Source organism: Camarhynchus parvulus, unplaced genomic scaffold (genome assembly GCF_901933205.1).
Source record: "Camarhynchus parvulus unplaced genomic scaffold, STF_HiC, whole genome shotgun sequence".
Classification (NCBI taxonomy): Eukaryota; Metazoa; Chordata; class Aves; order Passeriformes; family Thraupidae; genus Camarhynchus; species Camarhynchus parvulus.
The window spans coordinates 133,564-161,472 of record NW_022148468.1 but is presented as its reverse complement, the minus strand read 5'-3'; the positions used below and the strand labels follow the sequence as shown (position 1 = coordinate 161,472).

General features: G+C 49.3%; 2 protein-coding genes across 2 annotated transcripts in view; one reads left to right on the top strand and one right to left on the bottom strand.

The window, feature by feature from the left end:
* Window positions 1-707: 707 nt before the first annotated feature.
* On the bottom strand, window positions 708-10,811 carry SH3BP5L (SH3 binding domain protein 5 like). The gene is made up of 7 exons (XM_030970549.1): window positions 10,750-10,811; window positions 9,526-9,736; window positions 8,678-8,740; window positions 6,740-6,868; window positions 5,300-5,461; window positions 4,161-4,334; window positions 708-2,519 (listed from the first exon to the last, which is right to left on the bottom strand). The coding sequence occupies exons 2-7, from the start codon at window positions 9,613-9,615 to the stop codon at window positions 1,326-1,328; spliced, it is 1,812 nt and encodes a 603-aa protein (XP_030826409.1). The 5' UTR covers window positions 9,616-9,736; window positions 10,750-10,811; the 3' UTR covers window positions 708-1,325.
* A 6,031-nt stretch (window positions 10,812-16,842) lies between these two features.
* Window positions 16,843-27,909, top strand: part of GABBR1 (gamma-aminobutyric acid type B receptor subunit 1) — a 36,607-nt gene continuing 25,540 nt past the window's right edge. Inside the window, exons 1-4 of the mRNA XM_030970537.1 lie at window positions 16,843-17,042; window positions 19,730-19,918; window positions 22,142-22,159; window positions 23,908-24,068. Of these exons, the coding sequence (XP_030826397.1) occupies window positions 17,021-17,042; window positions 19,730-19,918; window positions 22,142-22,159; window positions 23,908-24,068 (390 nt within the window). The 5' untranslated portion in view covers window positions 16,843-17,020. The remainder of the gene's footprint in view (window positions 17,043-19,729; window positions 19,919-22,141; window positions 22,160-23,907; window positions 24,069-27,909) is intronic.

Below are 27,909 nucleotides of genomic sequence, written 5' to 3'. Positions count from 1 at the left end.
AATTCCAGAATTCCAAAAAATTCCCAAAATTCCCGAAATTCCCAAAAATTCCTCACCCTCCCTTTAGTGCAATTGGGCTCCTGGTGCCGGTTTGGGTGGGAAAAGGGGAATTTTCCCCAAAAAATTGGGAATTCTGGGGGGAAATTGGGATTTTTGGGGTGGGATTCCCAAAATCCTCAAATTTTGGGGGGGTTTAGTCCCAAAAAATCCGAAAATTCCAGGAATTTATTCCCAAAATTCCAAGGATTTATCCCCAAAATTCCAGAAATTTATTCCCAAATTCCAAGGATTTATTCCCAAAATCCTCTCCAGGAATTTTTCTGAGATTTTCCAGAATTTTGGGGGAATTTTTGGGGATTCCCTTGGGATTTTTTATTCCATTTTTGGGGATTTTTTTTTGGGAATTCTGTGGGATTTTTCACGAATTTTTGGGATTTCTTAAGGATTTTGTGGGATTTTTTGGGGATTTTGTGGGGTTTTTGGGGATTTCTTGGGATTTCCTTGGGATTTTCAGGATTTCCTGGAACTCTCCAGGATTTTATGGGATTATTTGGGATTTTTCAGGATTTGATGGGATTTCCTCAGAATTTTTTGGGAAATTCTCAAATTTTTCAGGATTTCCTTGGAATTTTATGGGATTTTCTGGGATTTTTTTTTTAATTTTTCCAGATTTCCCAAAATTTGATGGGATTTCCTTGGGACTTTTGGGATTTTTGGGATTCCCTTGGAATTCCTTGGAATTTTAAGGGATTTCTCTGGAATTCTTTGGAATTTCCTTGGAATTTTGTGGAATTCCCATGTGATTTTTTGGGATTTCCTTGGGATTTCTCAAAATTTTCAGGATTTCCTCGGAAATTTGGGGATTTTCTTGGGATTCCCTTGGAAATTCTTGGGATTTCCTGGAATTTTTTGGGATTTCCTTGGAATTTCTTGTGACTTCTGGGATCTCCTTGGAATTTTTGGGGATTCTTGGGATTTCTTGGGTTTTTGGGATTCCCTTGGAATTTTGGGGGATTTCCTTAATATTTCTTGCAATTTCCTTGGAATATTTTAAGATTTCCTTGGATTTTCTGTGGACTTCTTGGGATTTTTTTGGGATTTCCTTGGAATTTTTGGGGTTTTCTCAAAATTCTCAGCATTTCCTTGGCATTTCCTGGAATTTTAAGGAACTTTTCAGAATCCTGTGGGATTTCCATGGGATTTTTTGGAATCTGCCCAAATTTTTTTTTTGGTTTTCCCGGAACTCCCCCCTCCCCATCCCCCGGAATTTTTTGGGGGATTTTTCCGCCCTCGCAATTCCCAACTTTTCCCGGGATTTCCCCTCCTCACAGGCTGACGCTCCGATGGTGCCGGAAGCTTCTCCGCCTCTCCGTGCCCTCGGCCAGCTCCTCGCTGTGCAGGCTCAGCGCGTCCGGAATTCCCGAAATTCCCGGGATTCCCGACAAATGTTCCACGGAGTCGAACTTCTGCAGGTCCGAGGCGATGGTCTGCAGGCTCAGCAGCGACAGCGAATCCCCGGAGGTCGACAATTCCCGGGGGATCCCCGGAATTTCCTGCGCGATCCCGGGAATTCGGAACGTTCCCGACGGGATCGAGCTGAGATCTCCGGGATTTTCGATGGAATTTTCTGGAATTTCACCCGAATTTTCCGGAATTTCACCCGAATTTCTGATGGGAATTCCAAGGTTTTCTCTTGGGATTCCGGGAGTTTCCGACCAAATCCCGGGAATTCGGAACGTTCCCGATGGGACTGAGCTGAAATTTCCGGGATTTTCACTGGAATTCCCGGGATTTTCAATGGAATTCCCAGGATGTTCAATGGAATTTCTGGGATTTTCTCTTGGAATTCCGGGGTTTTCTCTCGGAATTCTGCCCGTTCCAGCTGAGATTTCGTTGGGAATTCCAAGATTTCCTCTGGGAATTCCAAGATTTTCTCCAGGAAATCCGGGAATTTCAGGGTTTTCTCTTGGAATTCCGGAAATTTCTCCGGGAATTTCTCCAGGAATTCCGGGGATTTCATGGTTTTCTCCAGGAATTCCAGAAATTTCTCCAGGAATCCTGTGGTTTTCTCTTGGAATTCCGGGAATTCCTCTGGGAATTTCTCCAGGAATTCCGTGGATTTCTCCAGGAATTCTGGGAACTTCAGGAGTTTCTCTTGGAATTCCGCGGTTTTCTCCGGGAATTCCAGAAACTTCTCCAGGAATCCTGTGGTTTTCTCTTGGAATTCCGGGAATTTCTCCGGGAACTTCTGCAGGAATTTTGGGATTTCCACTGCGAATCCCGTGGGTTTCTCCGGGAATTCCGTGGTTTTCTCTGGGGATCCCGGGGATTTCGGGGTTCCCGGCTCCGCCCTCGGCCCCCAGGGGGTTTTCCCGGACGGTTTTTTTCCGGAGGATTCTCTGGAATCGCCGCGCGTGGATTTCCTCGCTGATCTGCTCCAGGTTCCTCAGGGCCACCGAGTAGCGCAGCTTGGCCTGGGCCACGGCCGCCTCCAGCGAGGTCACCCGGGATTTGTGCTCCTGGGAAAGAGAGAAATCCACGAGAATTCCCAAAAATTACAAAAAAAAGCCAAAAAATTCGTGAAAATCGGTGAAAATTTGACGCGAAAATCGGTGAAAATTTGGCGAAAATACATTAAAAATGGGTGAAAATACGTAAAAAATTGGGATTTATCCCCAAAAATTCCCAGGAATTCATGAGGGTTCCAAGGAATTTCTGAAGTTTTTTTCCATCCATAAAAATGTGGAAAAAATCCCCAAAAATTTGGAGAAGATCAGTGAAAATTTGATGTAAATATGTAAAAAATTGGTGAAAATCCCTAAAAATTTGGGATTCATCCCTAAAAATTCCGAGGAATTCCTGAAGATTTCAAAATCCTGAAAATTCGTGTGGGAAATGCAAAAAATTTGGTGAAAATTTGGTTAAAATCACGAAAAAATTGTTTAAAATCACTGAAAGGTTGCTTTTATCCCAAATAATTCCAAGGAATTCCGGAAGATTCCAAGGAGTTACTAAAGAATCAAAGGGATTCCTAAACATTCAGGAAAATCCAAAAAAATTTGATGAAAATCGGTGAAAATTTGGTTCAAATTCATTTGAAACTGGTGCCAGTGCCCCTCCCAGTGCTCCCAGTTCCCTCCCAGTCCATTCCCAGTCCCTCCCAGTCCATCCCAGTCCCTCCCAGTCCCTCCCAGTCACTCCCAGTCCATCCCAGTCCCTCCCAGTCCATCCCAGTCCATCCCAGTCACTCCCAGTCCATCCCAGTCCCTCCCAGTCCCTCCCAGTCCCTCCCAGTCCATCCCAGTTCCCTCCCAGTCCCTCCCAGTCCCTCCCAGTCCCCTCTTTACCTCCAGCATCTCAAATCCTTCGTTCGGATCACTCCCAGTCCCTCCCAGTTGAACCCAGCTCCTCTCCCAGTATTCCCAGTTCCTCCCAGTGACCCAAACTGGTCCCAGTGCCCCTCCCAGTCCCTCCCAGTCCATCCCAGTTCCCTCCCAGTCCCTCCCAGTCCATCCCAGTCCATCCCAGTCCCTCCCAGTTCCCTCCCAGTCCATCCCAGTCCCTCCCAGTCCCTCCCAGTCCATCCCAGTTCCCTCTTTACCTCCAGCATCTCAAATCCTTCGCTCGCATCACTCCCAGTCCCTCCCAGTTGAACCCAGCTCCTCTCCCAGTATTCCCAGTTCCTCCCAGTGACCCAAACTGGTCCCAGTGCCCCTCCCAGTCCCTCCCAGTCCCTCCCAGTTCCCTCCCAGTCCCTCCCAGTCCATCCCAGTCCATCCCAGTCCCTCCCAGTCCCTCCCAGTTCCCTCCCAGTCCATCCCAGTCCCTCCCAGTCCCTCCCAGTCCATCCCAGTTCCCTCTTTACCTCCAGCATCTCAAATCCTTCGCTCGCATCACTCCCAGTCCCTCCCAGTTGAACCCAGCTCCTCTCCCAGTATTCCCAGTTCCTCCCAGTGACCCAAACTGGTCCCAGTGCCTCCCAGTGCTCCCAGTGCTCCCAGTACCTCGAGCCTGAGGTTGAACTGGGCCTTGAGCTCCAAGCAGGGCTGGCTGCGGGCGAATGTCGCGCCTCCCAGTGCTCCCAGTATCCCCAGTATCCATCCCCCAGTGACCCAAACTGGTCCCAGTGCCCCTCCCAGTGTTCCCAGTGCTCCCAGTACCTCGAGCCTGAGGTTGAACTGGGCCTTGAGCTCGAAGTAGGGCCGGCTGCGGGCGATGTCGCGCCGCAGGGATTTCTGCAGCCGCTGCACCTCGGCCTCGGCCTCCTGGCACAGCCGCGTCACGCGCTGGTGCTCCCGCTCGCTCCAGAGCCGCTCCTGCTCCGCCTCGTTCACCTGGGATGCACGGGATTCCCGGAATTCCCATGGGGAAGGGGAATTCCTGAAACATTCCCAAAAAACCCCGCGAAAATCGGGCGAAAAACGGTGAAAAAACGGTGAAAAAACGACGAAAAAAGATGAAGAAACGACGAAGAAACGGCTCAAAATGAATTCCAGGGAATTCTAGGATTTGGGTCTTCTCCAACCATCCAAGATCTTCTCCAACCATCCAAGATCTTCTCCATCCATGCCAGGTCTTCATCCATCCTAAATTCCATCCCACCTTCTCCAAGCCATCCCGAATCTTCTTCAAACATCCTGAACCTTCTCCAACCATCCCAAACCCCATCCCACCTTCTCCAAACCCCATCCCACCTTCTCCAAACCCCATCCCACCTTCTCCAAACCTCATTCCATCTTCTCCAAACCTCATTCCATCTTCTCCAAACCTTCTCCAACCATCCCAAACCCCATCCCACCTTCTCCAAACTCCATCCCACCTTCTCCAAACCAGATCCCACCTTCTCCAACCCATCCCAAACCTTCTCCAAATCTTCTCCACCATCTCCAAACCCCATCCCAACTTCTCCAAACCTTGTCCCATTTCTCCCAAACCCCATCCCACCTTCTCCAAACCCCATCCCAACTTCTCCAAACCTTCTCCAACCCATCCCAAACCTTCTCCTAACCCCATCCCACCTTCTCCAAACCCCATCCCACCTTCTCCAAACCTCACCCCACCTTCTCATATCCCATTCCCACTTTCTCCAACCCATCCCAAACCTTCTCCATGCATCCCAAACCTTCTCCAACCCATCCCAAACCCCACCCCACCTTCTCCAAACCTTGTCCCACCATCTTCAGACCCCACTTCACCTTCTCCAATCCATCCCAAAACTTCTCCAAACCCCATCTCACCTTCTCCAAACTCCATCCCACCACGTCCAAACCTTCTCCAACCCCGTTCCCAGGGTTCCCACCTTCCTGGTGGCGTGGTTGAGCATCTCCTGCCAGGTGGGGTCCAGGCGGTTCTTGCCGGTGCCCATGCCCTGCTCGGCCACGAAGACCATCTCGCGCGCCGCGTTGTGCATGCCCACCGCGCGCTCGTAGCGCAGCGCCGCCCGCTGCGTCTCCTGCTGTGCCTGGGACAACCCAAAGCCGGGAGTTTTGGGACCTTCTCAGGGTGGGTTTGGTGGTGGGATGGGGTTTGGAGAAGGTGGGATGGGGTTTGGAGATGGTGGGAGAAGGTTTGGGATGGTTGGAGAAGGTTTGGTGAAGGTGGGATGGGGTTTGGGGATGGTGGGATGGGGTTTGGAGATGGTGGGATGGGGTTCGGGATGGTTTGGAGAAGGTTTGGGATGGTGGGAGAAGGTTTGGGATGGGTGGAGAAGGTTTGGTGAAGGTGGGATGGGGTTTGGGGATGGTGGGAATGGGCTTGAAGAACATTTGGGATGGATGGGATGGGGTTTGGAGAAGGTGGGATGGGGTTTCAAGAAGGTTTGGGATGGTTGGAGAAGGTTTGGGATGGGGTTTGGAGAGAGGTCTGGGGTTGGGGGTTTGGGATGGGGGTTGGAAGATGGGGTTTAATTGAGGGTTTGGGATGGGGGTTGGGATGGGGTTGGAGAAGGTGGGATGGGGTCTGGGATGGATGGAGAAGGTTTGGGATGGAGTTTGGAGAAGGTGGGATGGAGTTTGGAGAAGGTGGGACAGGGTTTGGAGAAGGTGGGATGGGGTTTGGAGAAGGTTTGGGATGGTTTGGAGAAGGTGGGATGGGGTTTGGAGAAGGGAATGGTTGGAGACATTTGGGATGGATGGGACGGAATTTGGGACCAAAATTCCCATTTTCCCCGGTGTTTTTGGCCGTTTTTCCCCCATTTTTCACCGATTTTCACCATTTTTTTCCCATTTTCCCCCTTTTTTCCCCCATTTTTCTGGTACCTCCTTGGCACTCCTGTTGACCTCATAACGGACACAAATTCCCATTTTTCCCCCAATTTCTCTTGCATTTTTGGGATTTTTTTCCCCATTTTTCACCGATTTTCTCTTTTTTTTTTCCCCATTTTCCCCATTTTTTGCCCCATTTTTTTTGCTCTCCTGTCGACCTCAAAATGGACAGAAATTCCCCATTTTCCCCCATTTTTTTCCCATTTTTTCCCCAATTTTCTCAATTTTTAAAAATTTTTTCCCATTTTCCCCCATTTTCCCCCATTTTTCTGGTACCTCCTTGGCTCTCCTGTTGACCTCGTAATGGACACAAATTCCCATTTTTCCCCCAATTTCTCCTGCATTTTTGGGGATTTTTTCCCATTTTTGGGGATTTTTTTCCCATTTTTGGGGTTTTTTTTCCCATTTTTTCACCGATTTTCCCCATTTTTTTTTTCTCTTTTCCCGTTTTCCCCCTTTTTTGCCCCGTTTTTTACCTCCTTGGCTCTCCTGCGTGCCTCGTAGTAGGGCCGGGCTCTCTCGATGCAGGTGCCCAGCTGGGAGCCCTGAGAGTTCAACTTGCGCGCCGAGTCCGAGAGGATGCGGCGATAACGGGAACGGGCGGCCTGGGAACCGGCGCGGGGCTGGTTTGCACTGGTTTGGACTGGTTTTGGACTGGTTTGGACTGGTTTGGGACTGGGAACCAGTTTGGGACTGGTTTGGACTGGTTTGGGACTGGGAACCAGTTTGGGACTGGTTTGGACTGGTTTGGGACTGGGAACCAGTTTGGGACTGGTCTGAATGGTTTGGGATTGGGAACCAGTTTGGGACTGGTTTGGACTGGTTTGGGACTGGGAACCAGTTTGGGACTGGTTTGGACTGGTTTGGGACTGGGAACCAGTGCGGGACTGGTTTGGACTGGTTGGACTGACTGGGAACCAGTTTGGGACTGGTTTGGACTGGTTTGGGACTGGGAACCAGTTTGGCGGGACTGGTTTGGACTGGTTTGGGACTGGGAACCAGTTTGGGATTGGGAAACAGGGACTGAAAACCAGTTTGGGACTCATTTGAACTGGTTTGGGACTGGGAACCAGTTTGGGACTGGTTTGAATGGTTTGGGATTGGGAACCAGTTTGGGACTGGTTTGGACTGGTTTGGGACTGGGAAAACCAGTTTGGGACTGGTTTGGGATTGGGAAACCAGTTTGGGACTGGTTTGGACTGGTTTGGGACTGGGAACCAGTTTGGGACTGGTTTGGACTGGTTTGGGACTGGGAACCGTGGGACTGGTTTGACTGGTTTGGGATGGGAACCGTCGGGTTTGAACTGGTTTGGGATTGGGAACCAGTTTGGGATTGGGAAACAGGGACTGGAAACCAGTTTGGGACTGGTTTGAACTGGGACGGACTGGGAGAACCAGTTTGGGATTGAGAAACCGGGACTTGGAAACCGTTTGGGACTGATTTGAACTGGTTTGGGATTGGGAACCAGTTTGGGACTGGTTTGAACTGGTTTGGGATTGGGAACCAGTTTGGGATTGGGAAACAGGGACTGGGAACCAGTTTGGGACTGGTTTGGACTGGTTTGGGACAACCAGTTTGGGACTGGTTTGGACTGGTTTGGGACTGGGAAACCAGTTTGGGACTGGGAAACTGGGACTGGTTTGGATTGGTTTGGGATTGGGAAACCAGTTTGGGACTGGTTTGCACTGGGAAAACCAGTTTTAGACTGGTTTGAACTGGTTTAGGATTGGTTTGGGATTGGAACCAGTTTGGGACTGGTTTGAACTGGTTTGGGATTGGGAAAACCAGTTTGGGATTGGTTTGGATGGGGAAAACCAGTTTGGGACTGGTTTGAACTGGTTTGGACTGGTTTGAACTGGTTTGGGATTGGGAACCAGTTTGGGACTGGGAAACAGGGACTGGAAACCAGTTTGGGACTGGTTTGGACTGGGATGGGATTGGGAAAACCAGTTTGGGACTAGTTTGGACTGGGAAAACCAGTTTGGGACTGGTTTGAACTGGTTTGGACTGGGAGAGCAGTTTGGGATTGGTTTGGGACTGGGAAAACCAGTTTGGGACTGGGATGGACTGGTATAAACTGGTTTGGGATTGGAAACCAGTTTGGGATTGGTTTGGGATTGGGAAATGGGGCCTGGGAACCAGTTTGGGATTGGGATGGACTGGTTTGGACTGGGATGGACTGGGATAAACTGGTTTAGGGACTGGGAAAACCAGTTTGGGGTTGGTTTGAACTGGTTTGGACTGGGAAAACCAGTTTGGGACTGGGATGGGATTGGGAAATGGGGACTGGGAACCAGCTTGGGATTGGGACGAACTGGTGAACTGGGATGAACTGGGACAAACTGGGATGGACTGGGACAAACTGGGATGGACTGGTTTGAACTGGTTTGAACTGGTTTGAACTGGGACTCACATCCAGCTCCAGCTCGCCCCGGTTGATTTCAGCGTTGGCCTCGTTCAGGTGCTCCAGCTCCTCCTGCAGCCAAAAAATTTGGGATAAAAACCCCAAAAATTGGGAAAAAAGAGCCCCAAAAAAATTTGGGATAAAATCCCAACGATTTGGGAAAAGGGAGAAAAAAATCACCAAAAAATCTCTCCCAAAATCCCAAATTTGGGGGATTTTTCCCCAAAATTCTCCTCAAAAGCCCCAAAAATTCCCCCCAAATCTCAGAATTTTGGGATTTTCCCTCAAAATTCACCCCAAATCCCAAAATGTCCCTCAAGAACCCTCAAAATTTGGCCCCCAAATCCCAAAATTTCTGGGATTTCACCCAAAATAATTGAATTTGGACCCAAATCCCAAAATTTCTGGGATTTGCCCTCAAAAAATTCCAAAATTTGGACCCCAAATCCCTCAAAATTCAAAAATTTAAAGCCCAAATACCCTAAAAATAAAAAAATCCCAAATTTTCTGGGGTTTTCTTTCCAAATCCCCAAAATTTGAACCCCAACCCCCCAAAAAAATTAAAAAAAAAAATTAAAAAATCGAAAAAAATCCCAATTTTCCAGAATTTTCCTTCCAAAATCCCAAAATTTCCACCCCAAAGCCCCCAAAAATTCCAATTTTTCGAGGGTTGTCCCTCTAAAACCCCAAAAATCAAAAATAAAATTTAAATATAAAAAAAATGTTTAAAAAATGTTTAAAAAAATCCCCCCAAAACCCCAAATTTTCTGGAATTTACCCTCAAAAAAAAAAAAAATTCCAACCCAACCCCCCCCCAAAAAATCCCCAAATTTTGGGGTTTTGCCCCAAATTCCCACCTGGATCCGGGGGTCCAGCTCTTCCTCCTCCTCTTCCTCCTCCTCCTCCTCCTCCTTGGGGGGATTCCCGGGATTTTCCGAATCCCCCATTTTGGGATCCCCCCAAATTCCAGGGGGCCATCCAAGGGGGGGGGGAGGGGCCTCAATCCATTTTTTGGGGAATTTTTTGGGGATTTTTTGGGAATTTTTCGACGTTTGGGATGAGGGGGAGCTGCAAAAAAAAAAAAAAAATTTAAAATTTTTCGGGTTTTTTTTTGGTGGAATTTCAGTTGGGAGCGTTCGTAATTCCGAATTTCCAGAAAATTTGGGTGAATTGGCACAAAATCTTCAAAATTTCAAGTGAATTTTTGAAGATTTTCCCCTAATTGTTGGAGTTTCACCCAAATTCCAGAAAATTCCACCGATTTTCCACAAAATTCCCAAAGTTAGTTCAAAATTCCCACAAAGTACCATAATTTATCCCCGAATTACCACTAAATGTTCCCTAAATTCCCTCAGTGACCCAAAAAATCAAAAAATTCCCTCAAAATCCCTCAAATTCCCTCAAAATTCTCTCAAATTCCCACAAAAATCCCTCATAAATCCCCAATTTTCCCACAAAATTCCCTCCAAAATCCCCTTAAAAAACCCCAAATCCACTCAGACCTCAAAATCCCCTCAAGGACCCCCAAAATGACCCCAAAACTCCCAAAATTCCCGAAATAATCCCAAAATTCTTCAAAATTCCACCAAAATTCCCTCAGAAATCAGAAATTTTCCCACAAAATTCCCTCCAAAATCCCCGAAACTCCCACAAAAATCCCCCAAATTCCTCAAAATTCCCACAAAATTCCCTCCAAAATCCCGTGTAAAACCCCTCAAAAACCTCTCAGAGCCCCAAACCCCCTCAGAGACCCCCAAAACCACCCCCAGACCCCAAAGAAATCCTCAAATCCCCCCAATAATCCCAAAATTCTTCAGAATTCCTACAAAATTCCCTCAGAAATCCCCGAAATTCCCACAAAATTCCCTCAGAAATCCCCACTTTTCCCACAAAATTCCCTCAAAATTCCCACAAAAATCCCCCCAGAAACCCCCCCCCACAAACCCCCCCACGGCCACGACCCCACAAACCCCTTTAATCCCCCCGACCCTCGATCCCCAAAATTCCCAAATTTCCCTCGGAATTCCCCAAAAATTCCCAATTTTCCCCCAAATCCCGCCCCCCCCCGGGCCTCTGTTTACCCCCCGCTCCGCCGCCGCTGAGGGGCCGCTCCCCCACCGGAACCGGAAGTTCCCCTCAGCCTCCTCCTTCCGTACAAAATGGCGGCGCCTTGTATGCATAATAAAACTCAACCTTTGTGCCGTTCTCCCGGTTCCCGGTGGGTTTAAATCGGTGCCGAGGGTTAAGCAGTAATGGCCGATGTGTCTCGTCCGGTTTGGCTGCGATTTGCGGTAAAAATTCCTTTAAAATAACACCGGGGATAATGCCGCGGTGCCGCCATCTTGTTGACAGACTGCGCCGCGCCTCAAGATGGCGGCGAAGCCACGGGGATGTTGGACGCAACCATTCAAAATTAGAGGGGGAAAAGCACCCTCGAGTTCCCCCAAACCTCACTGAACCCCCTCAAACAGCTCCAACCCCCCCCCCGCCCTCATTTCAGACTTGGTTTCACCCCAGTTCCCACACCGGAAAAGGAAGAGCCGCCATTTTCTCTTGCCGTACAACATGGCGGCTCCCTCCTCCCTCCGTATTTCCGCTTCTCTCTCGGTTCCTGGGAGCTCAAATCGGACCCGGGGATGAAATCGGTGCCGGCGCAGCCGACGCGCTCGGTTTGATCCCGGTTTGGTTTGAAACACGGCGAGAAACAACAGCGGAAAAGGTTTCGTGGGCGCCGCCATCTTGTGTGACGACACCTCCGCCCCTCAAGATGGCGGCCGGGGGCGTCGCCGCCATTTTGAATTTCCTTCATTTATTTTTAATTCCTTTATTTTGAATTATTTCCATTTTTATTCACTCGGATTTATTTTTATGTTAACAATTTTGATTATTTCTTGGCGGAATTCCGGAATTTGGGATCCTTCGCAATTTTTTTCCCAAATCCCGCCCTTTTTTTCTCCAAATCCCTCCTTTTTCTCCAAAATCCCTCCTCTTTTTTCCAAATCCCGCCTTTCCCCGCTTCTCCTTTTCCAAACTCCCGCCCCAAAAATTCCTCCCAAAAATTAAAAAAAAAAAAATCGGAATTTATCCCAAAATTCCATCCCGGAATTCCCAGGAATTCCAGGGGGGCATTTTGGGGTGGGAATGACCGAAAAAAAGTGGAATTTTGGGGTTGGAATGAGGGGGGAAAGTGGGATTTGGGGTGGGATTTTGGGATCTCTCTCCAATCGACCAAATCTTCCCAAGAAAACTCAAAAATCCCCCTTGAAATTCCTCAAATCCCCCTCAAAGCAACTCGAATTGCAAAGATTCTCCCAAATTCTCAAAATTTCTCCCAAAAATCTCCCTCAAAATTCTTCCCAAATCCCAAAATTCCCCCAAAAATCCCAAAATTCACCCCAAACCCCCAAAATTCACCCTAAAACCTCCAAAATCCTCACCCAAAACCGCAAATGCCCCAAAATTAAAAAATGCCTTCCTCAAAACCCCCGAAAATTCCAAAATTCCCCCCAAAATCCCAAATTTCCCCCCCAAAACCCCAAAATTCCCCACTCCAAAACCCCAAAACCTCAAATTTCCCCTTAAAAACCCCAAAATCCCCCCAAACCCCCCAAAAATCCCCAAATTTCACCCCCGAACCCCCAAGATCCCCCCAAATCCCCCCAAATTCTCCCAAACCCCCAAAAATTTTCCCAAAAAATCCCCAAAAATCACAAAAATTCCCCGCAAAAATCACAAAATTTCCCCCAAAATTCCCCCAAAAATCCAAATTTTCCCTCTAAAAAAACCCAAAATTCCCCCCAAAACCCAAAACCCCTCTAAAAAAACCCCAAACCCCACAATTCCCCTCAAAATCCTCAAATCCCCTCCAAAATAAAAAAACCCCCTCTCCCTCAAAACCCCCGAAAATTCCAAATCCCCCCAAAAAAACCCCAAAATTCACAACAATTCCCCCCAAAAGCCCTGAAAAAATCCAAATTTTCCCCCTAAAAAGCCCCCCAAAACCCCAAATTTTCCCCCAAAACCCCAAATTTTCGCCCCAAAACCCCCAAAATTTCCCCCCCCAAGGCGGCTCCGCCCCCTCCCCCTCCCCTTCCCCTCCCCCTCCTCTGGCCCCGCCCCCTTTCCCCGCCCCTCCCCCACCCTCCCCGGGCCCCTCCCGCCGGTGATTCCCGAGCCCGAGGCCCCTCCCGAACCCTCCAAAAACCCCCAAACCCCCCCAAATTTTGGGGCGAAAATCCCCAAAATTCATCCCCCACCCCCTAAAAAACTCCCCCCAAACCTCCCCCCACCCCAAAAATTTTTTATTTCTCTTTTTATTTCATTTTTATTTCTATTTGATTTCCCTTTATTTATTTCATTTTTTTTTTTTCCCGGCATTTTTTCCGCCGCTCGCCCCTCCCCCACCCGTGGGAATATCCTGGGGACCCCCAAAATAAATTTGGGAATTTTTTGGGGGGGGATCCCCTCCCCTCCCCCCCCTCTCCCCCATTTTGGGAATTTTTTTTGGGGAATTTTTTTGGGGGATTTTTTGCCGGAATTTTGGGAAGATCGGGCAAGGTAAGGAGAGGCCCTTCCCCCACCCCGAGGCCCCCTCCCCAAATGTTTCATTCTTTTGGGGGGTGGGGGAGGGGGCGGGGAAAATTTGAGGGGGGGGGTTGGGGTGGGGGGGGGGTGGGAAAAAATTTAGGGGGCTGGGGGGGGGGGGTGGGGGAGGGGCAGAAATTTGGGGGAGGGGTCTCAGAGTGGGGGGGAGGGGCCAGGAATTGGGGGAGGGGTCTCAGAGTGGGGGGGAGGGGCCAGGAATTGGGGGAGGGGTCTCAGAATTGGGGGAGGGGCCTGGAATTGGGGGAGGGGTCTCAGAAATTGGGGGAGGGGTGTTGAATGGGGGAGGGGCCCCAAAAAATTTGGGGAGGGGTCCCCTAAATTGGCCCCTCCCCCCATATTTGAAACCCCTCCCCTAATTTTGGAGGCCCCGCCCTCAATTCCCTCCCCTCAATTATTAACCCCGCCCTCAATTCTTGACCCCGCCCCTAATTCTTGATCCCGCCCCTAAATTTGGAGGCTCCGCCCCCTCCATTCTTGGCCCCTCCCCCACAAATTTCCCGGGTTTTCCTTGGGGGCGTGGCCAAAAAGGGGGCGTGGGGCTGGCGGGTGCCCCTCCCCCAGCAGGGTTTAATTAGGATTATGCAAATGAGGATTAATTAGGGAAGGGTTGGAGAGGTGGGGGAGGGGTTCAAATCCTTCCCCTCTCCTGTCTGTTTTAATTGTTGTTAATTAACTAATTAGCTATTAATGAGTTAATTGTTTTATAATTAGTAATTTAAGCATAATTATTAATTGCTTCAGACGTTAATTAAGGGTGTGGTAATTAGAGGAGGGGAAATAAAAAACCCAGTAGTTATTAATTAATTACATTACAATTTTTTTTTCAATTTTAAAAAATTAAAAATACAATTATTTTTCAAAATTGATTTAAAAAAATTGAAAAACTTAAAAAAATCAGAACTAAGTTTTAAAAATTGGAATTTTTGAAATTAAAATCCTGAAAAAAAAAAAATCAAATTTTATCGAATTAAATTAAAATTTTAAAAAGAAATTTGAAATTAACAAATGAAATTTTAAATTAAAAAAACAGGGGGAAAAATGGGGATTTTTAAAATATTAAATTGTTTTACCATATTTTTTATATGATTTGACTCCTTTGGGTCTCCCCCTGTGGATTTTTCATAGGGTTTATCTCCCTGTAGGATCTGTCTCAATTTTGGGGTGTCCCCATTTTGGGGTAGTTAGGATTTGTCCCCAATTTTTGGGGTGTCCCTTATAGGATCTGTGTCACTTTTGGGGTGTCCCCAATGGGATTTCTGCTGATTTTGGGGTGTCCCTTCTAGGATTTGTCCCCTATAGGATCTGTGTCATTTTTGGGGTCTGTCCCCATTTTTGGGGTGTCCCCTATAGGATCTCTGTCACATTTGGGGTGTCCCTTATAGGATCACTGTCACTTTTGGGGTGTCCCCTGTAGGATCTGTCCCAAATTTCGGGTGTCCTCTATAGGATCTGTGTCACTTTTGGGGTTTGTCCCATATTTGGGGTGTCCCCTATAGGACTATAGGATTTGTCCCCATTTTTGGGGTGTCCCCTATGGGATCTGTGTCACTTTTGGGGTGTCCCCAATGGGATTCGTGTCACTCTTGGGGCCTGTCCCATATTTGGGGTGTCCCCTTTTGGGGTGTCCCATGGATTTGTCCCAAATTTGTGGGTCTGTGTCCTTTGGGGTATCCCCATGGATTGTGTCACTTTTGGGGTTTGTCCCATATTTTCCCCTATGGTGTCCCCTATAGGACTATAGGATTTGTCCCATTTTTGGGGTGTCCCCAATGGGATCTGTGTCACTTTTGGGGTGTCCCCAATGGGATTTGTGTCACTTTTGGGGTGTCCCCTATAGGATTCGTGTCACTGTTTTGGGGTTTGTCCCATATTTGGGGTGTCCCCTATAGGATCTGTGTCACTTTTGGGGTGTCCCCAATGGGATTCGTGTCACTTCTGGGGTCTGTCCCAATTTTGGGGTGTCCCCTATAGGATTTGTGTCACTTTTGGGGTCTGTCCCAATTTTGGGGTGTCCCCTATGGGATTTGTGTCACTTTTGGGGTGTCCCCAATGGGATTTTTATGGGGTTTTTCCCCTATAGAATCTGTCCCAATTTTGGGGTGTCCCCTATAGGATCAGTGTCACTTTTGGGGTGTCCCCAATGGGATTTGTGTCACTTTTTGGGTCTGTCCCCATATTTGGGGTGTCCCCTGTAGGACCTGTACCACTTTTGGGGTCTGTCCCATTTTTGGGGTGTCCCCAATGGGATTTGTGCTGATTTTGGGGTGTCCCCTATAGGATTTGTGTCACATTTGTCCTTTCCTGTCCCCAGATGCCACCACCGCCGTTGTCCCCTCTGTCCCCAATGGGATCTGTGTCACTTTTGGGGTGTCCCCAATGGGATCTGTGTCACTTTTGGGATCTGTGTCACATTTGGGGTGTCCCCAATGGGATCTGTGTCACTTTTGGGGTGTCCCCAATGGGATTTTTATGGGGTTTTTCCCCTATAGAATCTGTCCCCATTTTTGGGGTGTCCCTTATAGGATCTGTGTCACTTTTGGGGTGTCCCCAATGGGATTTGTGTCACTTTTTGGGTCTGTCCCCATATTTGGAGTGTCCCCAATGGGATCTGTGTCACTTTTGGGGTGTCCCCAATGGGATTTTTACAGGATTGTCCCCTAATCCCTGTGTCCCTGTCCCCAGATGCCACCGCCGCCGTTGTCCCCTCTGTCCCCTGGGTCTGCTGCTGGCTGTGTCCCTCCAGCGTCCGCCCATGGGTCTATCTCACGCGGTGTCCCCACCGAAGGTACTTAGAAACCCCAACACTTTCTGTCGCCAATCCCAAAGTTTTGGGGTCAATCCCAAACTTTTGAGACCAATCCCAAATTTTTTGGCGTCCCCAATCCCATATTTCGGTCCCCAGTCCCAAATTTTTGGTGCCAAGCCCAAAGTTTTGGGGCCAAATTTTCCAACTTTTTTTTAGGGCCAATTCCACATTTTCTGGTGTCCTCAATCCCAAATTTTTTGGGACCAATCCCAAATTTTTGGTGTCCCCAACCCTACATTTTTTGGTGTTCACAACCCCAAATCCCAAATTTTTTTGGCCAACCAAACGTTTTTTGGAGTCTCCAACCCCATAACTCCATCCCCAACCCCAAATTTTTCATCCCCAACCCCACATTTTTGTCCATCAGCCCCATTTTTTGGTGTCCTCCATCCCAATTCTTTTGATGTCCAGAACCCTAAATCTGGAATTTTTTTGGCCAACCAAACGTTTTTGGAGCCTCCAACCCCATAACTCCATCCCCAACCCCAAATTTTTCATTGTCCCCAACCCCACATTTTTGTCCCCAAACTCCATTTTTTGGTGTCCCCAAACCCCATTTTTGGTGTCCCCAACCCCACATTTCTTGGTGTCCTTCACCCCAATTCTTTTGATGTCTCCAACCCCAAATCCGTCATTTTTGGGGGCCAACCAAACATTTTTTGGAGCCTCCAACCCCATAACTCCATCCCCAACCCCAAATTTTTCATCGTCCCCAACCCCACGTTTTTGTCCCCAAGCTCCATTTTTTGGTGTCCCCAGGCTGCCAGATCATCCACCCACCGCGGGACGGGGGCATCCACTACCGGGGGCTGACGCCGGACGAGGTTCGCAGCGTTCGGTTCCTGCCCTTCGACTACGAGATCGAGTACGTGTGCCGGCCCGAGCGCGAGATCGTGGGGCCCAAGGTGCGCAAGTGCCAGCGCGACGGCACCTGGACGGCCATGGGCCACCCCAGCCGCTGCCGTGAGTGCCACCGAGATGTCACCGTCGTGTCCATGTCCCGTCCCGTAGAAGTTCTCATCTCATAAACATCTCCCGTCTTTGTTACCGTCCCACCAATGTCACCATCCCGTCAATGTCTCCATCCCATCAATGTCTCCATCTCATCAATGTCTTTGTCATTGTCCCCGTCCAATCAATGTCTCCATCAATGTCACCATCCCATCAATGTCCCCATGTTGTCACCGTCCCGTCAATGTCCCCGTCCAATCAATGTCTCCATCAATGTCTCCATCTCATCAATGTCCCCATATTGTCACCGTCCAATCAATGTCTCCATCAATGTCACCATCCTGTGAAGGTGCTCATCCCATCGATGTCTCCATCCCATCAATGTCTCCATCAATGTCACCATCCCATCAATGTCTCCATCAATGTCACCATCCCATCAATGTCCCCATGTTGTCACCGTCCCATCAATGTCCTCACCTCCTCAATGCGCCCGCTCCATCAAGGTCCTCATCCCATCAATGTCACCATTACATCCACATCTCCATCTTGTCCCCATCTCGTCAACATCTCCATCCCATAAAAGTTCTCATTGCATCAATGTCTCCGTCTCATGAAGGTCTTCATCCCATCATTGTCACCATCCCGTCAACATCACCATCCCATCAATGTCCTCACCTCCTCAATGCGCCCACTCCATCAAGGTCCTCATCCCGTCAATGTCACCATTACATCCACATCTCCATCTTGTCCCCATCTTGTCAATGTCTCCATCTTGTCACCATCCCATCATTCTCACCATCCCATCAACGTCTCCATCCCATGAAAGTTCTCATCTCATCAATGTCGCCATCCCATCAAGGTTCTCATTCCATCAATGTCTCCATCTTGTCACCATCCCATCATTCTCACCATCCCATCAACGTCTCCATCCCATAAAAGTTCTCATTGCATCAATGTCTCCATCTCATGAAGGTCTTCATCCCATCAACGTCACCATCCCATCAACATCTCCATCATTGTCACCATCCCATCAACATCACCATCCCATCAAGGTCCTCCTTCCATCAATGTCTCCATCCCACTGGAGGTTCTCACCTCATCAGTGTCATCATCCCATCAATGTCCCCATTTTGTCACCATGCCCTCAACGTCACCGTCCCATGAAGGTCCTCGTTCCATCAACATCTCCATCTTGTCTCCGTCTCACCATTGCCACCATCCCAACAATGTCTCCATCCCATAGAAGTTCCCATCCCATCAATGTCCCCATCTTGTCCCCATCCCATCAATGTCTCCATCCTATCAAGGTTCTCGTTCCATCAATGTCACCATCCCATCAATGTCCCCACCCCCACCTTGTCACCATGCCATCATCTCCATCCCATCAATGTCCCCATCTTGTCCCCATCCCATCAATGTCCCCACCTTGTCACCTTCACCTCGATGTCCCCATCAATGTCACCATTCCATCAATGTCTCCATCTTGTCACCATTCCATCATCTCCATCCCATCAATGTCCCCATCAAGGTCACCATCCCATCAATGTCCCCATCTTGTCACCTTCACCTCGATGTCCCCATCATTGTCCCCATCCCATCAATGTCCCCATCATTGTCCCCATCCCATCAACGTCTCCATCTTGTCACCATCCCATCAACGTCTCCATCCCATCATCACCCTGAGCTTGACCATCATCATCACCTTGACCACCATCACCTTGACCACCATCACCTTCATCATTGCCATTGCCTTGACCATCACCTTGACCATGACCACCATGACCATCGCCATCACCTTGATCATGACCATGACCATCGCTTGACCATCACCATGTCCATGACCATCGCCTGACCATCACCATGTCCATCACCATCACCTTGACCATGGCTAAGACCATGGGGGCCATGACTGGAGAACGGCCAGGTGACAACTTTGGGGTTCACCGATGGCCATTCTGGGGCCACCACCCAATGTCCATTTTGGGACCACCACCTGAGGTCCACTTTGAGGTTCTCTGATGTCCACTTTTTGGGGCCACCACCTGATGTCCACCCCCACAGCGCGAACGTGTCCCAAGTCCCACCTGAGCCTGGAGAACGGCCAGGAGATCACTTTGGGGCCACCACCCAACGTCCTATTTGAGGTTCACCAACGTCCATTTTGGGGCCACCACCCAACGTCCATTTTGGAGTCACCACCCAACGTCCAATTTGGGTTCACCAATGTCCATTTTGGGTTTCACCAATGTCCATTTTGGGGCCACCACCCCACCTTGATTTTGGGGTTCACCACCCAATGTCCATTTTGGGGCCACCACCTCACATCCACTTTGGGGCCACCACCCAACGTCCACTTTGAGGTTCACCAATGTCCATTTTGGGGCCACCACCCCATGTTGATTTTGGGGCCACCACCCAATGTCCATTTTGGGTTCACCAATGCCCATTTTGGGGCCACCACCCAACGTCCATATTGAGGTTCACCGACGTCAGTTTTGGGGCCACCACCCAACATCAATTTTGGGGTCACCACCTGAGGTCCACCTGGAGGTTCACCAATGTCCATTCTGGCCATTTGGTGACCCATTTTGGGGCCACCACCCAACGTCAATTTTGGGTTCACCAATGCTCATTTTGAAGTTCACCAACGTCCATTTTGGGGTCACCACCCCCTGACCCCACCCCCGATGTCCCCACAGTGCGGACGTGTCCCAAGTCCCACCTGAGCCTGGAGAACGGCCAGGTGGCCGCGGGGGACATGGAGAGGGTCCCCGTTGAGGGCACCTGGGCCAGGTTCTCCTGCCAGCCCGGCTTCCGCCTGGTGGGCGCCGCCAGCAGCAACTGCACCAAGAGCGGCCGCTGGAGCCACCCCAAGCCCCAGTGCCTGCGTCAGTTTTGGGGGTTTTTATGGGGTTTTGGGGTTTTTGGGGTTTTTTTGGGGTTTTTTGGGATGTTGGGGGTTTGGTTTGGGGGATTTGGTTTGGGGTTTTTTTGGGGTTTTGGGACCTTCTGAGAAGGTTCTCGTGATGTTCTGGGAGTTGGGGTTTGGGTTCCTGTGATGTTCTTGGAGATGGGATTTGGGGTTTTTGGGGTTTTTGGGGTTTTTATGGGGTTTTGGGGTGTGAATTTTGGGGTTTGGGAGTTTTGGGTTTGGGGTTTTGGGGTTTTTGGGGTTTTGGGACCTTCTGAGAAGGTTCTCGTGATGTTCTTGGAGTTGGGGTTTGGGTTCCTGTGATGTTCTTGGAGTTGAGATTTGGGGGATTTGGGGTTTTGGGGTTTTGGGGGTTTTATGGGGTTTTGGGGTTTGGGAGTTTTGGGTTTGGGGTTTTGGGATCTCCTGAGGGTTCTCGTGATGTTCTTGGGTTGGGGTTTGGGTTCCTGTGATGTTCTTGGGTTGAGATTTGGGGGTTTGGGGTTTTTGGGGTTTTGGGGGTTTTTATGGGGTTTTTGGGGTTTGGGAGTTTTGGGTTTGGGGTTTTGGGATCTCCTGAGAAGGTTCTCGTGATGTTCTTGGAGTTGGGGTTTGGGTTCTCGTGGTGTTCTTGGAGTTGAGATTTGGGGTTTTTGGGGTTTTTTGGGGGTTTTGGTGTTTTTATGGGTTTTGGGGTTTGAGGTTGGGTTCTTGGAGGTCTTTTGGGGTCGGGATTTTGTGGGGTTTTTAGGGTTTTTGGATCTTCTGAGAAGGTTCTTGTGATGTTCCTGCAGTTGGGATTTGGGGTTTTGGTGGTTTTGGGTTTGGGGTTTTGGGGTTTTTATGGGTTTTTGGGTTTGGGGAGTTTAGGGTTTGGGGTTTTGGGGGTTTTGGGGTTTTGGATCTTCTGAGAAGGTTCTCGAGATGTTCCTGCAGTTGGGATTTGGGGTTTTGGTGGTTTGGGGTTTTTTTGGGTTTTATGGGTTTTGGGGTTTGGGGTTTTGGGGGTTTTGGGGTTTTGGGATCCTCTGAGAAGGTTCTCGTGATGTTCTTGGAGTTGGGGTTTGGGTTCCTGTGATGTTCTTGGAGATGGGATTTGGGGGATTTGGGGTTTTTTGGGATTTTGGGTTTTTGGGGTTCAGGGGATTTGGGGTTTGGGGGTTTTGGGACCTTCTGAGAAGGTTCTTGTGATGTTCCTCTGGTTGGGATTTGGGGTTTTTTGGGATTTTGGGTTTTTTATGGCTTTTGGGGCTTGTGGGGTTTGAGGTTGGGTTCCTGGGGGTTGTTTGGGGTTTTGGGGGGTTTTGGGGGCAATTTCTGGAATTCTGGGGTCTCTCTGTGTGACTCAGTTTCCCCTGGGGGAATTTTTTGGGGATAATTTGGGGGGATTTTGTGGTTTTTGGGGGGGAATTTCTGGGATGTTTTTGAGGGCGATTTCTGGAATTTTTGGGGGAAATTTCTGGGATTTTGGGCTCTCTCTGTGTGACTCAGTTTCTCCTGGGGGAATTTTTGGGGGAATTTCTGGGATTTTTGGGGGGGGATTTCTGGGATTTGTTTTTGTGGGATTTCTGGGATATTTTGGGGGGATTTGGGGTTTTTTTGGGGGAAGGATTTTTGGGGGAATTTCTGGAATTTTGGGGTCTCTCTGTGTGACTCAGTTTCCCCTGGGGGAATTTTTGGGGGGAATTTTTGGGGAAACTTTTTTTGGGAATTTTGGGGTATTTTTAGGGGATTTCTGAGATTTTTTGGGGGAGGATTTTTGGGGGAATTTATGGGATTTGGTTTTTTGGGATTCTTTGGGGGGATTTCTGGGATTTTTGGGGAATTTTGGGGGGATTTTTGGGATTTGGTTTTTTGGGATTTTTGGGGGGATCCCTGGGGGGGGTTTGGAGGGAATTTCTGAGATTTGTTTTTTCGGGATTTCTGGGATTTTTGGGGGAATTTTTGGGATACTTTTTTGGGATTTCAGGGATTTTTGGTGGGGGGAGATTTTTGGGGGGAATTCTATGATTTTTGGGGAGATTTTGGGGGGATTTCTGGGATTTTTTGGGGGGCGGTTTTGGGGTTTTTTGGTGGGGATTTCTGGGCTATTTTGGGAATTTTTGGGGGGAATTTTGGGAATTTTTCTGGGGATTTTTTGGGGTGAATTTCTGGCATTTTGGGGTCTCTCTGTGTGACTCGGTTTCCCCTCCCCCCACAGCTCATCGCCCCCCCTCAGGTGAGTCCCTGCCCCTCCCCCTCCTCCATTTCCCGGCCTTCATCTCCCTCCTCTTCCTCCATTTCTCAACTTCCTCCTCTTCCTCCTCCTCCTCTCCCTCCCAGCCTTCCTCCCGTCTCCTCCTCCTCCTCCTCCTCCTCCTCCATTTCCCGCCCTTCATCTCCCTCCTCTTCCTCCCTCCCTGCCCCCTCCCCCTTTCCCAGCCTTCCTCGCTCCTCCTCTTCCTCCTCCCCCTCCCTCCTCCTCCTCCTCCTCCATTTCCCAGCCTTCCTCCTCCTCCTCCTCCTCCTCCCCCCGGCTCCTTCCCCGCGGATTCTCCGCCCCGAATTCCCGAATTTCTCCCCTCCCCCCCCACCCCCCTTTCTCCTTTTCTCCATTTTTTGGGTTTTTTTGGGATTTTTTTCCCTCCCCCCTTCCCCCCTTCCCCTCCCTCCCATCCTTTTACGATCCCGCTTTTTTCCCCCCCATTTCTCCATTTTCCCCTCTTTTTTCCCGGTTTTTCCCATTTTCCCCTCGCTCATTCCGATTTTTCCCCCTCCTCATTCCGTATTTTTCCCATTTTCCCCGATTTTTTTCCGATTGTATCCCGATTTTTCCCCATTTTATCCCGATTTTTCCCCCCGATTTTTCCCATTTTTCCTTCTCCTCATCACGATTTTTTCGCATTTTATCCCGATTTTTTCCCTTTTTTCCCTCTTTTTCTCCGCATTTTCCCCTCCCTCATCCCGATTTTTCCCATTTTATCCCGATTTTTCCCATTTTATCCCGGTTTTTCCCCATTTTTCCTTCTTTTTTCCCCCTTTTCCCCACCGATTTTCCCCCCTCCTCATCCCGATTTTTTCTCTTTTCCCTTGATTTTCCTGGTTTTATTCCGATTTTTCCCCCTCTATTTTCTCGATTTTTCCCGTTTTTTCCCTTCCTCATCCCAATTTTTATCCTGATTTTTCCCCATTTTTCACCTTTTTTCCCGGATTTTTTCCCGATTTTTCCCCTCCTCACCCCATTAATTCCCCCCATTAATTCCCTTTCCCCAGCCCAATAATTTCCCATTTTCTCCCATTTTATTCCTCTTTTTTTCCCCATTTTCTCCTTCATTTTCCCCTCTTTTTCCCCATTTTCCCCTTCATTTTTCCTCATTTTTCCCTCTTATTTTCCCCATTTTCTCTTTCCTTTTTCCCTCATTTTTCTCCATTTCCCCCTCACATTTTTCCCCATTTCCCCCCCATTTCTCCCCATTTTTTCTGCCAAATTCCCCAAAAATCCCAAACCCCCCTCAAACCCCCCCTCTCCCCTCCTCTTCCCCCTCCCCCTTCTGACATCACCGCTCCCCGCCCCCAACCCTTCCAAAAACCCCGCAAAAAAACCCCAACCCCCCAAAAACCCCCAAAATCCTCCCTAAAAACCCCCAAAATCCTCCCTAAAACCCCCAAAATCCTCCCTAAAACCCCCAAAAATCACCCCAAAAAACCCCAAATCCCAAACCCCCCTCTCCCCTCCCCTTCCCCCTTCTGACATCACCGCTGCCCGTCCCCAACCCTTCCAAAACCCCCAAAAACCCCCAAAAACCCCAAAAAACCCCAAAAAATCCCCAAAAACCCAATTCCCCAAAAAAAACCAAAAAACCCCCAAATTCCCACCATGCCCCTCCCGCTGTGACCCCACCATGACCCCGACCCCGGCGGCCGCCCCGTGGTTCCTGGCGGCCCTTTTGGGGTCACTCGTGGGGTCACTGGCGGCCTCGGGCGCAGGGAAGAAATCCGTCCACGTGGGGGCGCTGTTCCCGATGTCCGGCGGCTGGCCGGGCGGGCAGGCGTGCCTGCCGGCCGTCAGGATGGCCCTGGAGGACATCAACGAGCGACGCGACATCCTGCCCGACTACGAGCTCCGCCTCATCCACTACGACAGCAAGGTGAGGGAGTTTGGGGCGAAATTTGGGATTTTTGGTCAAAAAACCGGGATTTTATAGTCAAAGTTTGGGATTTTTAGTCAAAATTTGGGGTTTTGGGGGCAAAAGTTGGGGTTGGAGGACATCAACGAGCGGCAGCATCCTGCCCGACTCAGGCTCCGCTCCATCCACTACAACAGCAAGGTGAGGGAGTTTGGGGCGAAATTTGGGATTTTTGGTCAAAATTTGGGATTTATTAGTCAAAATTTGAGGTTTTGGGGTCCCAAGTTGGGGTTGGAGAACATCAATGAGAGATGGGATGTCCTGCCTGACTGTGAGCTCAGGCTCATCCACTACGACAGCAAGGTGAGGGAGTTTGGGGCGAAATTTGGGATTTTTGGGAAAAAAAATGGGATTTTATAGTCAAATTTTGGAGATTTGGGGTGAGGAACAAGGGTTGGAGGACATCAACGAGAGACGGGACATCCTGCCCGACTACGAGCTCCGCCTCATCCACTACGACAGCAAGGTGAGGAAGTTTGGGGTGAAATGTGGGATTTTTGGTCAAAATTTGGGATTTATTAGTCAAAATTTGAGGTTTTGGGGTCACAAGTTGGGGTTGGAGGACATCAATGAGAGATGGGATGTCCTACCTGACTGTGAGCTCCGTCTCATCCACTACGACAGCAAGGTGAGGGAGTTTGGGTAAAAATTGGGGATTTTTGGTCAAAAAACTGGGATTTTATAGTCAAAAGTTGGAGATTTGGGGTGAGGAACGAGGGTTGGAGGACATCAACGAGAGACGCGACATCCTGCCCGACTACGAGCTCCGCCTCATCCACTACGACAGCAAGGTGAGGGAGTTTGGGGCGAAATTTGGGATTTTTGGTCAAAAAACCGGGATTTTATAGTCAAAGTTTGGGATTTTTTAGTCAAAATTTGAGGTTTTGGGGTCAAAAGTTGGGGTTGGAGGACATCAACGAGCGACGCGACATCCTGCCCGACTACGAGCTCCGCCTCATCCACTACGACAGCAAGGTGAGGGAGTTTGGGGCGAAATTTGGGATTTTTGGTCAAAATTTGGGATTTTATTAGTCAAAATTTGAGGTTTTGGGGTCCCAAGTTGGGGTTGGAGAACATCAATGAGAGATGGGATGTCCTGCCTGACTGTGAGCTCAGGCTCATCCACTACGACAGCAAGGTGAGGGAGTTTGGGGCGAAATTTGGGATTTTTGGGAAAAAAAATGGGATTTTATAGTCAAATTTTGGAGATTTGGGATGAGGAACAAGGGTTGGAGGACATCAACGAGAGACGGGACATCCTGCCCGACTACGAGCTCCCTTCCACACACAGTGAGGTAAAACGGAGTTTTGGTCAAAAATTGGGTTTTTGGGAATTTAGTCATGTGAAAAGGGGGGAGACACAAGGGTTACCTACGACAGCAGGTGAGGCGAAAAACGGAGTTTTGGTCAAAAATTGGTTTTTGGTAAAATTTGGGTTTTTGTCAAAATTTGAGGTTTTGGGGTGCAATTGGGGTTGGAGGACATCAACAACATCCTGCCCGACTCACGAGCTCCAACTCATCCACTACACAGAAGGTGAGGGAGTTTGGGTAAAAATGGGGATTTTTGGTCAAAAAGGATTTTATAGTAATGAGTGGTGAGAGTTGGAGAATAAAAATTGCCGCTATCGCCATCCACTAGCAGAGGTGAGGGAGTTTGGGGGTAAATTTGGGATTTTGGGTATGGATTTTTCGTCAAAATTTGAGGTTTTGGGGTCAAAAGTTGGGGTTGGAGAACATCAATGAGAGATGGGATGTCCTGCCTGACTGTGAGCTCTGACTCATCCACTACGACAGCAAGGTGAGGAGTTTTGGGGTGAAAAAATGGAATTTTGGGGCTTCGGATCGGGATTGGAGGTTTTGGGGTCAAAACGTGGGGATTTGGGTGAGGAACTGAGGTTGGGATGGTCTTGGAGGACATCAACGAGAGGGACATCCTGCCCGACTACGACAGCCAGGTGAGGGATTTTGGGGTCAAAAAATGGAATTTTGGGTCAAAATTTGGGGTTTTGGGGTTTGGGTCAAAAATCGGCGATTTGGGGTCAAAAATCGGCGATTTGGGGTCTGGAATTGGAGTTGGGGTGGCCCTGGAGGACATCAACGAGCGCCAGGACATCCTGCCCGACTGCGAGCTCCGCCTCATCCAAGATGAGAGGATTTGGGCTGAAAAAACGGAATTTTGGGTCCAAAATGGCGATTTTTGGAGTCAAAAGATGGAAATTTGGGGTTTTGGGGTCAAGATTTGGGGTTTTGGGGTGAAAAAAATTCGGGATTTGGGGTGAGGATCGAGGGTTGGAGAACATCGACGAGGGCCGCTCATCCGCCGTGACAGCAAGGTGAAGGATTTGGGGTCCAAAAAATGGGGTTTTGGGGTCAAAATGTGGGATTTGGGGGTTTTGGGGTCAGGAATTGGGATTTGGGGTCAGGAATTGGAGTTTGGGGTCAGGATTTGGGGATTTGGGGTCAGGATTTGGGATTTGGGGTCAGGAATTGGAGTTTGGGGTCAGGAGTTGGGATTTGGGGTCAGGAGTTGGGGTTTGGGGTCAGGATTTGGGATTTGGGGTCAGGTTTGGGGTCACCAGGATGGGTTTGGGGTCAGGTTTGGGGGCGAGGTGAGTTTTGGGATTGGGGTGAGTTTCAGATTTGGGATTGGGGTGAGTTTGGGGCCAATTTTGGGGTTTCTGGGATGGGATTTGGGTCAGGTTTGGGGTCAGGATTTGGGGATTTGGGGTCAGGAATTGGGATTTGGGATCAGGTTTGGGGTCAGGTTTGGGATTGGGGTGAGTTTGGGGCCAATTTTGGGGTTTCTGGGATGGGATTTGGGTCAGGTTTGGGGTCAGGATTTGGGATTTGGGGTCAGGAATTGGGATTTGGGATCAGGTTTGGGGTCAGGATTTGGGGATTTGGGGTCAGGAATTGGGATTTGGGATCAGGTTTGGGGTCAGGATTTGGGGATTTGGGGTCAGGAATTGGGATTTGGGTCAGGTTTGGGGTCAGGTTTGGGATTGGGGTGAGTTTGGGGTCAATTTTGGGGTTTCTGGGATGGGATTTGGGTCAGGTTTGGGGTCAGGATTTGGGGATTTGGGGTCAGGAATTGGGATTTGGGTCAGGTTTGGGGTCAGGATTTGGGGATTTGGGGTCAGGAATTGGGATTTGGGTCAGGGTTTGGGATTTGGGTCAGGTTTGGGGTCAGGTTTGAGTTTGGGTTCAGCAGTTTGGGATTGGGGTGAATTTTGGGGTTGAGGTGAGTTTGGGATCAGTTTTGGGGTCACTGGGATGGGATTGGGGTGAGATTTGGGATTGGGGTCAGGTTTGGGGTCAGGTTTGGGATTTGAGGTGACTTTGGGGTCACCAGGATGGGATCGGGGTCAGGTTTGGGGTCACTGGGATGGAATTGGGGTGAGTTCTGGGATTTGGGATTTGGGGTCAGGTTTGGGATTGGGGTGAGTTTGGGATTTGGGGTCACGTTTGGGATTGGGATCAGGTTTGGGGTCACCAGGATGGGATTGGGGTCAGTTTTGGGGTCAGTTTTGGGGTCACTGGGATGGGATTGGGGTGAGGATGGAACTGGGGTGAGTTCTGGGATTTGGGGTCAGGGTTTGGGATTTGGGGTCAGGTTTGGGGTCAGGTTTGGGATTTGGGGTGACTTTGGGGTCACCAGGATGGGATCGGGGTCAGGTTTGGGGTCACTGGGATGGAATTGGGGTGAGTTCTGGGATTTGGGGTCAGGGTTTGGGATTTGGGGTCAGGTTTGGGATTGGGGTGAGTTTTGGGATTGGGGTCAAGTTTGGGGTTGGAGTTTT

Excerpts from the sequence above, each read along its gene's own strand:
- SH3BP5L (XM_030970549.1), bottom strand. The coding sequence starts at position 9,615 with ATGGGGGATTCGGAAAATCCCGGGAATCCCCCCAAGGAGGAGGAGGAG. Across the intron at positions 6,869-8,677 it reads GGGGCGAGCTGGAGCTGGAT|GCCGCCCGTTCCCGTTATCG; the intron begins GTGAGTCCCAGT and ends GCCGGTTCCCAG. Across the intron at positions 4,335-5,299 it reads TCAACCACGCCACCAGGAAG|GTGAACGAGGCGGAGCAGGA; the intron begins GTGGGAACCCTG and ends CGTGCATCCCAG.